General features: G+C 33.0%; 2 protein-coding genes across 2 annotated transcripts; one reads left to right on the top strand and one right to left on the bottom strand.

Moving 5' to 3' along the window:
* Window positions 1-1,702: 1,702 nt before the first annotated feature.
* MKS88_000660 (chromatin assembly factor 1 subunit C) lies at window positions 1,703-3,040 on the top strand (the record flags this gene model as incomplete). The annotated part of the gene is made up of 1 exon (XM_067217825.1): window positions 1,703-3,040. The coding sequence occupies one exon, from the start codon at window positions 1,703-1,705 to the stop codon at window positions 3,038-3,040; it is 1,338 nt and encodes a 445-aa protein (XP_067075445.1).
* A 1,993-nt stretch (window positions 3,041-5,033) lies between these two features.
* MKS88_000661 (phosphatidylinositol-4-phosphate 5-kinase) lies at window positions 5,034-11,539 on the bottom strand (the record flags this gene model as incomplete). The annotated part of the gene is made up of 8 exons (XM_067217836.1): window positions 5,034-5,071; window positions 5,280-5,329; window positions 5,516-5,554; window positions 5,760-5,839; window positions 5,996-6,393; window positions 6,575-6,707; window positions 6,859-9,296; window positions 9,376-11,539. 8 exons carry the CDS (start codon window positions 11,537-11,539, stop codon window positions 5,034-5,036), a joined length of 5,340 nt encoding a protein of 1,779 aa, XP_067075446.1.
* Between the last annotated feature and the right edge of the window lie 143 nt (window positions 11,540-11,682).

Raw genomic sequence — 11,682 nt, forward strand, 5'->3', positions numbered from 1 at the left:
TATTATTCGTTTATCGTTACGAATTATTTATTATCATTATTTAATATCATTATTTAATATCATTATTTATTATTATTATTTATTATCATTATTTATTATCATTATTTATTATCATTATTTATTATCATTATTTAATATCATTATTTAATATCATTATTTATTATCATTATTTAATATCATTTTTTATTATCATATTTTCTTATCATATATTATTATCGTATTTTATTATCGTATTTTATTAATTTACTCTTTTTTTTATGCCCTTCCAGTTTATCTTTTAACATATAACTATGTGCGCCCTGTGTTAAAAGCCGCGCATACGTTAAAAATTCCATCTACAAGGTTTTCGCTTTTTATATGTTTACGTTATCATACGTACATGCATAGGTATATATTTCTGCATATACGTACATACATATGTGCATACGTTATACACAAAACTACTTCAAAAGTTGAGCTCGCTATCCTATCGATTATATACCCAAATTTACGATCATTTTCCTCCCCTATTCGTGCTTTTGTTTTTGCTTCTTTCTTTTCTTGTTCGTTTAACCGGGTAAAATTTATTAGCCGCTTTATATAAGCAGAATTCATAGCGCAAAAGAAAAAAAAAAAAAAAAAAAAAAAAAAAAAGCAAACAAACAAAAATAAATAAATAAAATAAAGCCCACAAACGAGCTTACACAAAAGAACATACATCACTTACATAACTTAGATAGCACAATATTTTCCCCCTTTTTTGCTGACATTTGTATGTTGCCTAGCGCGCCACAGTGTTCCTGCCTTTTCTTTGTATATCCCCCATTTGATAGTTTTTTTAATACACAAGTAGAGGCCAATCTTTACCTTACTTCTTTTTCTGCATACAGACTCATATTGTTTACCCTTCACCCTTCACCCTTTACCCTTCACCCTTTACCCTTCACCCTTTACCCTTCACCCTTTACCCTTCACCCTTTACCCTTCACCCTTTACCCTTCACCCTTTACCCTTCACCGTATTCGCATCATCCATCACACATAGAGAATTATACGTAGCGAATTATACGTAGCGAATTATACGTAGCGAATTATACGTAGCGAATTATACGTAGCGAATTATACGTAGCGAATTATACGTAGCGAATTATACGTAGCGAATTATACGTAGCGAATTATACGTAGCGAATTATACGTAGCGAATTATACGTAGCGAATTATACGTAGCGAATTATACGTAGCGAATTATACGTAGCGAATTATACGTAGCGAATTATACGTAGCGAATTATACGTAGCGAATTTATACGTAGCGAATTATACGTAGCGAATTATACGTAGCGAATTATACGTAGCGAATTATACGTAGCGAATTATACGTAGCGAATTATACGTAGCGAATTATACGTAGCGAATTATACGTAGCGAATTATACGTAGCGAATTATACGTAGCGAATTATACGTAGCGAATTATACGTAGCGAATTATACGTAGCGAATTATACGTAGCGAATTGTACGTAGCGAATTATACGTAGCGAATTATACGTAGCGAATTATACGTAGCGAATTATACGTAGCGAATTATACGTAGCGAGTTACACATAGCGAGTTACACATAGCGAGTTACACTTGTGAGAATAAAAGGCTATCCCCCTACGACGTGCACACGACCACCCCACATCAGTACTCCACTGACTGCTTCTACGCAACAGCTCCACCACCCATGAGCGCCCCGAAAGAAAGCAAGAAACGCAAGTCGAACGCACTGGACGAAGCATGCCTGGAGTTGAGCGAAGAAATAGAGAACGGGGATGTGCACAAAGAGGAGGAGAAAGAACAAGAAGATGTAGAAACGCAGTTTAGTAACTGGAAAACAAATAGTGGTTTGTTATACGATTTTGTATGTAGAAAGGAGTTGGAGTGGCCATCATTATCTATCGATTTTGGTGATTTCCATAATGAGAATATTGAAGATAATGTATTAAATCAGTTAGTTTGTGTTGGTACTCATACATCAAATAAAGAACCAAATTATTTGTATGTATGTGATGTACTATTTCCATTAGAACAATTAGCACAAGAAAAGTGCATATATAAAATTAACGAAAATTATGAAGGTTTTGATTTTTGCTGTGAGAAAAAAAAATTTACTATAAAATCGAAAATTGCACATACAGGGGAAGTGAATAGAATAAAGTTTTTACCATTAGAAAGAAAAAATATTGTTGTGACAAAAGCAATTGATGGAAATCTTCACTTATTTGATATAAATAAACATAAAATCGAAACAAATGATGATAAGATGAATCCTGAAGTATCTTTTGTTGGTAATAACTCGGATGGTTTTGGACTAGATTTTAATGCTTATAAAAAATTTGCATTAACTTGTAGTAATGATGGAATGATAACAGTATATGATTATAATAATTTATCTTCTAAAACTGTTAATCCATTTTATAAAGTACAATACAAGTCCCCTATAAATGATGTTTCTTCTCTTAATGATCCTAATTTAATTTTAGCTTGTGCAGATAATGGATATATTTTAGTATACGATATTAGAGTAAAAACAACAGAACCTGCTCAACAAGTGTTAGGTCAACAAGTACCTGTTAACTGTATTGCTTTGAATAGATTTACAGGTCATTTTGCTTCAGGTAGTGAAAATGGAAAAATTAAAATATGGGATATTAAAAGATTTAATGAACCACAGCATATTATAAATGCACACAAAGAAGCTGTTATTAGATTAAATTTTTCACCTAATGATTCCTCTCTTCTTGCTTCGGCTAGTAATAATCGTTTTATTAACATATACGACTTAAACAAAATTGGGGAAGAACTTGATGCTATTGATTTATCCGATGGACCTTCTGAACTCATCTTCTCTCATGGTGGACATACACAACCGATTACAGATTTTAATTGGAATCATCACAAGAAATTAAAGATGTTCATAGGATCCACTGGGGAGGATAACACTCTCCAGTTTTGGCAGCTCAAGACCGAATTACTGGACGAGGTCAACACGATACCCACGTCGAACACGGATGTGGAGTAGTGGTGGAAGTGTGTAACGGAGACTCGCACATGCAGTCGTGCAGTCGTGCATATATAGGTATGTATATCTGTGCGATGGCATATGTGGCTGTCGTGCCCCATTTATTATCATTTATTCCAAAATTTTCCCCTACTTATTCCAATTTTTTTCTATTTTTTTTAAACTGCGTACGTTGGACTTCCCACATGTGCACCCGTGCACGTGAAGTGAGGGATGTCAACGCGCATATTCTCCTTTCCCCTATTTACACTTATCACACATTCCCACAAACAAAGGAATACCACCCTTAGATTAATACATGGAGGTAATTTATAATTTTCATAATCCTTATATACACATATACATGTACGCATATAATTCATACACGCCATATACACATATATACCGATGTAGATGATACCCATTTTACACCTCGTTGAATAGACTTTTTTTTTTTTTTTTTTTTTTTTTCCCATATTGAAAAACCGTCCTCTTCTAACCAATGTGTGTTACTTTATACACATTGTGAAAACTTTTTCTAATTTTACAAACGAAAGAGAGATAACAATTTTAAAAAGAGTTATCATTTAAGTAATTCAACTTGATGCGTGAGTAACCAAACCAGAGTACCTACATCACACTGTCAGTTAAATGACAGCAAGACAACAAATCGATGGGGCTTAACTTGCTTTTTTCTTAGCAATGCTTGCATGAAAATCTCTGCTCGTGCGTAATACATATGACTACGGTGTGGATCAATTGTTTCTGGGTTAGCTGCATACATATGCTTATGCCTTACTCTTTGTCTATTCATTCCCGTTCATTTTTAACACATCACTAAGATGAACCATTTGTTCTTTGAAGTTTTATTTTATAAATATATAATAAAATGTACGTATAAACGTGTTTTTATATGTGTGTGGGTCGGAGGGTGTATATATAATTCCCATAATACGTGTCTTAAAAACGTACCCACACTTGCCTATACCAAATTGTTATATTAAAAAGTTGTTAGAATGGAGAGCATGTACTACTACGAATTATACTGTTATTACTTATTTAACAATATTTATATATGTATTAACGATCCCCATTATATCCAAACATCTGTTGTAAATATGAACTAATATTAACGTATATAATTACTTTCTTTTCGTCATCATGTTTAATTTTAAAAAATTTTATGCCGACCAAAAAGTAAAAATAAAATGAAAAAAAATAAAGTAAAATAAAATAAAAAAAAAAAAACAAAAAATAGAATAAAATAAAGTAAAAATAAAGTAAAAACAAGATAAAATAAAGTAAAAACAAGATAAAATAAAGTAAAAATAAGATAAAATAAAGTAAAAACAAGATAAAATAAAGTAAAAAAAGAAAATGAATTCAAATGACGCGAAACAAAATGAAACATTTCCATGTTAAAATGAACTTCTCACGAAAAAAAAAAAAAAGTGTGTGGGAAAAAGACATAAAAATTATGCACACGTGCAGGTAATATATTTATATGTTCATGCACATTTTTTAACATATTATTGGGGGAGGGGGGCACATGTGTAGCATAGGTTAAAAAGACTCGTTACGATTATTTCTTCAGGCATTCATGGAACGTATATTTTCGCATGCCCGTTTACAACTGTACGCACATATACACATATATAGTACTGCTTTGTAAAAAAGATGCTTCGTTCATTCTGATTTTAAAATATTGCGTACTAGCAGCTATAATTAAAAAAAAAGAAAAAGAAAAAAAAAAAAAAAAAGACAATAAAACACAACAGAATACAACACAACAAAATAAAATTCAATACAATGTACAGAAAAATACATGACAAGACCAGATCTGATAAGATAACGCAAATAACATGAGATTAAAAATATTATGAAAAAAGAAATTTTTTTTTTTTTCAAAAATATTGCTTAACAAGGTAAATATCAAAAAAAGCATATTATTAATTATTCTAAATTGTCAAACTAAGGTAAATAAAAAAAAAAAAAAAAAAAAAAAAAAAAAAGACTACTCCATATGATTTTCAATAAAGGTAACAAATCGTTCTGTGGGAAAGAAGCAAAAAAAAAAAAAAAAAAAAGAATTATATGTATATGTATAATCGTGCATACGTATTATATATATATACGTACAGGTACATGTACAAGAGTATATATTTATGTGCACGCGTATATATTTATGCACATATTAAGAGGTCACCATTTACTGAAGTACAGTCAGCATAACAATTTCTTTTGGTTAATAAAAACTTACTTGAATAGGTATCCGGGTGTACACATGAAATGTTTTTTCTATCAAGTTTTCTAAAATGGGAGAAGCACATGCACATATATATAAGTTTGTGAGCGTGGGGGGGCTATATACATCCATGCATATATGCAAACATACGCGCATAAGTAAATATGAACATATGTACACATACGTACTTTTGTGCCCACAAAAATTAATTCCACATTATTTCCACATTTTTTCGCTTCTTTAATACTTACTGTATGGTCCTTAGGGTGTGCTCGAACTTTTTTTTTAAGCTAAAATGGGCAGTTAAAACAAAGTAAAAACAAGTATAGCAGAATAAACAAATATAGCAAAATAAAACCACAAGTAGTGTCCTACGTGTGTGCATTTGCTCTTTTCATGTACACTGCTCTAAACATGAGTACAAAACAAAGTTTCGAATTTTTATGTACTCATTACAAATAACATTAACATCACGTTATTTTATCTTTTTCTTACTTCCACTTAGTAAAGATATCAATAATTCCGAAAAAAAAAATTTTGCTCTTATCAATGTTGATCATACCTCCATGGTCGCACTGAGTAGTTGGAGGTAGCAAAAAAAAAAAAAAAAAAAAAAAAAAAAATTATATCATTTAGTACGAAACGCATATAATATATGTATACACATATATATACCCACATATGCACGTAGGACCACTGACAGAATAAACATACACACACAAGTCGCGTACCTGATGGAAGGGCTTCGATGCAACACAGTTTCCTTCATTGTCGTAAACATGTTGGATCTCATTCGTTCTGCTCTTATTCCAATTGACTATATCCCGGGATAAGTCTTTGTAATGAATACCGAATAGTAGAGAATAATCTAGTAAAGAATTTTCCTTTAAAAAATTTGCATCTGCTTTTAAAACTGTTAATAATTTTTTCTTATTTTCCAATCCAATATTTATTGTATCTCCCAACTCGTCTATGTCTACATCCTTTAGTGCTATAGTATGATCTTCTCTCTTAGCTGGGGGTACTGTTCGTCCTACTAGGCTTCCCTTGATGTCATATCTTCTATGTATTTCAACAGCTGATGAAAAAAAATTGTTCATCACTATGAAGTATATTTTCTTTTTACTCCCTGCAAAGTAAAGAATAAAATCGAAAAGTGCGTAAGCATAAGGGTTGCAAAAAATATATAAACATAAAAGTAAACACATGTATACTTATATAAACAAAATAAATAAACAGATAAATGTAGGAATATACAAATGTATGGACGAACGCATAAAAATACAAATGAGTGCATGAATGGGGCCTACTTCCAGATCGCTTCAGGTACTTAATACAGTGTATGCCGTACAAGCGAGTTAATAGAGAGTCGGGGTTTTTCCTGACATGTTCATAATATTGCGGCAGTAATTTCTGGGACAAGTTGTGTATGTTCTTGCATACCTGCGAAGGGAAAAAAAAAAAAGGGGAGTAGCATTAGTGATGTTACTGATGTCAACAATGTTTAGATATGTTGGTTATGTGTGCACAGTGCACATGATGCACACTTTGTCCTCGCACATGCTCCCTAGAGCCGCAAACATTTTTAACGCACCGTTTTTATTATGTACTTCCCATTGCTGGTGAAGTAAAAGAGCGATCCGCTTTTCCCCTCGGAAAGCAACTCACTGAGGGTCGATAGATTTCCCAAGACCATATTACTTATTACTTGTTCAGGTCCAACGGAAGTAATATATTCTTTTGATTTAATACCATAAAAATTTCTTATATTTTTAAAAATAATAGGTGCATAATTTTTAAAAATAACTTTCTGTTGTGAATTTGTTGTAGGTAACTGAATGATGTCTTTATGTTTAAACAAATTTAAAATATTATCACTATTAAATTCTTTTATAACTGATGTTCGAATACCTATCATCATATTCATAACTAGATCCCATCTCTCATGCCCAAAATATACAGCCAGTATTTTATTAAAATTTCTATTGTCTCTACTTTGACGTAAGGAAACAGAGAGTTTACCTTTTTTTGAAAAATTATAATAATTGGATTTATTTATATAAATTTTTTTATTTTGAAAGTAACCCTTTGAATATTTTCCTAACATATCATTTGCTTGATTTAATAAGACACTCACTTCGTTTAATTTTAATGAATGCATACTGCTTATCATATAATTGTCATCCAGGGAATCATAGGACGACGAATATTTCTGTGATATTGTTATAGTGTGCAAGAAGTACCTTATTATAGATATGACCAACAATATATTTTGGTAGATATGCATTTTCATCTTTTTGGAACTAATTTTGTGTTCTTCCTTCAACAGGTCCGCTTCGATGTCGTAGTGATAGTAGTTATCTCGATGGTTGTAATGATCGTAGTTATCTTGGTGTTCGATGTGATCATACTTGAAGTTACCTTCCCTATCACACGCTACATTGTCATCTCTGCCTCGACCCATCTGTTTTCCTCGTTCTGTATGTTCGCCTCGTTCTATATGTTCGCCTCGTTCTGTATGTTCGCCTCGTTTTGTATGTTCGCCTCGTTTTGTATGTTCGCCTCGTTTTGTATGTTCGCCTCGTTCTGTATGTTCGCCTCGTTCTGTATGTTCGCCTCGTTCTGTATGTTCGCCTCGTTCTGTATGTTCGCCTCGTTCTGTATGTTCACCTCGTTCTGTATGTTCGCCTCGTTCTGTATGTTCGCCTCGTTCTGTATGCTTACCACGTCCTACTACTTCCGTCTGTTCCTCTTCCTTACCATGTGAGCTGTATGCAAATAATGAAAAGAACAAAAAAAAAATTTTATTGTGATAACCGCCGCTCTTCTCCTTCTTCAAGTAGTCCTCCGCTGCTAGAAAGATATTCCTAATAAGATAATACACCTGATCCTTCGTCAAATTTCTTTTTACCATAACGTAGTGCGACTTAACATAAGGAATGTAAAATTTCTTTTTTATTACATCATCGTTTAGTTCTAGTACATTTGAAGGAGAGTCACTTTTACCTCCATATATATAATCGCTCTTAATTCTCGTTCCATTTATATTCTTACTACTATTGTAGTCCCATTCCTTCCTTCGGCTTTCTTCATCATTACAAAATGGCCCTGCATCGTTACAATGTAATATGGACTTCCCAGACAATTTTATAAAATCCTCGTACTCTATAAATTTCCTGCGCAGATATTTTGCGCTTTCTAAAGCGCTGCTTCCACTGTTCCATCCACGGTTACCCCGCTTATCACTACTTTTACGATTGTTGTTACCACTGGGGCTGTTACTGCTATTGTTATTATCTCCATCATTGATGTTATTACCGATCCCGTTAGTAACACGCCCACCCCTGAGACCAAAAAAATAATAATTTTCCTCATTGTCGTGCTCGCTGTAATAGTTGCTTTCGTTATTGCTAAAATCGTCGTCATAGTGAAGGTTGTTTTCTAAAAATTCTTTTTCTTTTAATAAATCATTTTTTCCATCTGAGTACACTTCCTTTTCGAGCAAATACTGTTCTTCTCTTTGTTGCGCAAATTTTTTATATCTTATTATATATTCATTGCACTCTTCTACATACTTTTTGTTTTCATTTTTTCTTTCAAATGCCATTATACCTGAACGCACCTCATATTGTGCAGGTATTTTATTTACGTTTAAAGCATTTTTTTCATTATTCCATTCATTTTTTAAATCATCATTTTTATCATCAATTATATCATCCTTTTCAAATAGTTTTACATTATCACATGATTCACTATACCTATATTTCGTATCCATAAACTTGCATATATTTTCCTGTTCACTTTTATGCTCCTCCGTGTGAATGTACTCCTTCCCCCCTTCGATATCGATACGTCTTTGTTCTTCATCCGCCTGATTGGTAAGCTTTTGATTTACTTCCTTTTTTGTGCATGATACTCCCTCGAACTTTTCAGACACCTCAGTGCTCTTCCGCCGCCTTTTACCCCCCGAGGAGGTATCTGACCCGAACACAGATGCTGAATAAGGTGTCGATTCCACCGCTTCTTCTTCCGCTGCTACTGATGGTGGTGCGACCACGTTCTTTTTTTTTTTTTTTTTTTTTTTCTTCCTCTTTTAACTTTTTTCTAAAACTTATAATTTCTACGTCCGAGTGATACTCGAAAAAATTCTCAGTGCAATCTGAGGAGTCAGCGTTGTTCTCATTTACCCCTTCTTCACTCTTTCTACTACAATGTACACTGTTTTTCTTATCCTTTCCATGGCTCTTCAGGTTGTGCGTAGAGTTACTCTTCTTTGGGAGTCTACCACTTCTATCGCTTCTACTACTGCTGCTTCTTCTTATGGCTCCGTTTACATGATAACACTGGTTATTCCTCTTCCCTTTATCCGCCTTCAGAAGTAAGGGGCACATGCTAAGTATATTACTGTTTGTCGTGAAATACTCCTCTTCTTGCAAATTATACGAATAATATTTCTTATCTGTAGCTACTCCTTCACCATCTTTCAATTTTTTTTTTTTTTTTTTTTTTTTTTTTTTTTCAATTAAATAATCATTGTCATCGGTATAATTATCATCACCATCTTTACTCATTAGGTTGCATTCAAAAAGGTTGTTGTGAATACTCTTCCCCTCTCTGTTGTTGTCTCGATCGGATTTGTTTCTCCATCTATGTTGACGTGCTATACTACTGTTATTACATCTATCATTACCATTATAGATACTATCACTGTTATCGTCTTTCGAATGGGCTTCTTCACTTGAAAAATGCCCACCCTTGAAAGAAGCTTGTTCATGATATAAATTCATATCATGATTGTATATTTTTCTTCTGTGGTTTTTGAAAAGGGAGGAATTATGCACTGGGAGCAAGTTGTTTATATTTTTTTTGGAGTCGATCTTTCCTCCCCCTTTTTCCCTCGTCTTTTCCATAGCCTTTTCTTTTATCTCGTCCTCCTTCAATTTCCTTCCTATGTTTTCCTCTTCATATTTATCAGAATTTTTTCGTTGTATCCCTCCTCTATCATTCCTCTTATCAGACACTCTTTTTTTCCTTCGAATGAATAAATTTGTTGATCCTTTTAGAAGAGAACCCCTAGAGGTGGTATCTTCGGGTAGAGCCATCTTCAACAGATGACTAGAATTGATTTTTCCTCCTATATCCATCTTACTCTTTCCAGTTTTACTCTTTCCAGTTTTACTATTTCCAGTTTTACTATTTCCAGTTTTAGTCTTTCCAGTTTTAGTCTTTCCAGTTTTACTATTTCCAGTTTTACTATTTCCAGTTTTACTTTTTTTTCTTTTCATTGTTTCATTCTGTATAAACGAATCAGCCACTTTCGTGTGTATACCTAACAATTTTAAAAATTCGTTGCATTTCATTGCTTTTTTGTAACATTCCAAATTCATTCTATACTTCCCATCCTCACATAATATACTTAATGACTTGAATGTATATTTTATTTGACTTGTTAGTATCTCCTCTTCTGTTCCTAGTAGCTCTTTTTTTATATCATTTATACTGATTACAATTTTTTCAAAATCTTCATATGGGATATAATGAGAATAATCCTTTTTTTTTGATTTCGCTGTTATTTTGCTTTTTTGATTTTCTCTTTCTTTCTTCTGTTCAAAATTAGGGTGGATCGCGTCGCTCTTCATATTGTTATTTACGCTTTCCTTGTCAGGGGATTCATCCATATGAACTACGTTATCCCTATAAGCTGCGTTATCCATATGAGCTGCGTTATCCCTATAAGCTGCGTTATCCATATGAGCTGCGTTATCCCTATAAGCTGCGTTATCCATATGAGCTGCGTTATCCATATGAGCTGCGTTATCCACCTGCGTGGTGGTACCACTCACTGCTGTTCTTCCTATCTGTGTATCATCACTACCCAAGGAAGCTCTTTTAGGAGAAGCGCTATTACTACTAACCTTTGAAAGGGGATTCGTACCCGAGTGGACTATCCTGTACGACATTTCTAGTTTATCACGTTTACTTCCCTTAAGCATTGTGTTAATAGCAACACAGAATTCGTAGAAGTCTACATAATCATCATTATTTAAATCAAAAGCTTTAAAAATGGACTTGTACAAATATGCATTTTTAATTGTACCGAGTATACCTAGACTCTTTTCAAATTTGTTATAGTTCATCTTACCATTATTACTAATCGAATTAAACCTTTTGTATATAATCATTATCTCATCATCACTTAAATTTGTTTCCTCTTTGATTCTTTTTTTCAAGCTCCATTCTAACACAGTCCTTACGTTGACGTTTGTACATTTCATTTGTTTGGGTACCTATGTTTTGTAGACAAGTCCAGTGATACTTTTGTGGGGATGATAATAGCTCTTGTTGAGAAGGAACAGTAAGGTAGTACTACAATGCGTATGAAGCAACGTCAGAATGAATTAAACAAAAAATATAAGAA

Source organism: Plasmodium brasilianum, chromosome 2 (genome assembly GCF_023973825.1).
Source record: "Plasmodium brasilianum strain Bolivian I chromosome 2, whole genome shotgun sequence".
NCBI classification, from domain to species: Eukaryota; Apicomplexa; class Aconoidasida; order Haemosporida; family Plasmodiidae; genus Plasmodium; species Plasmodium brasilianum.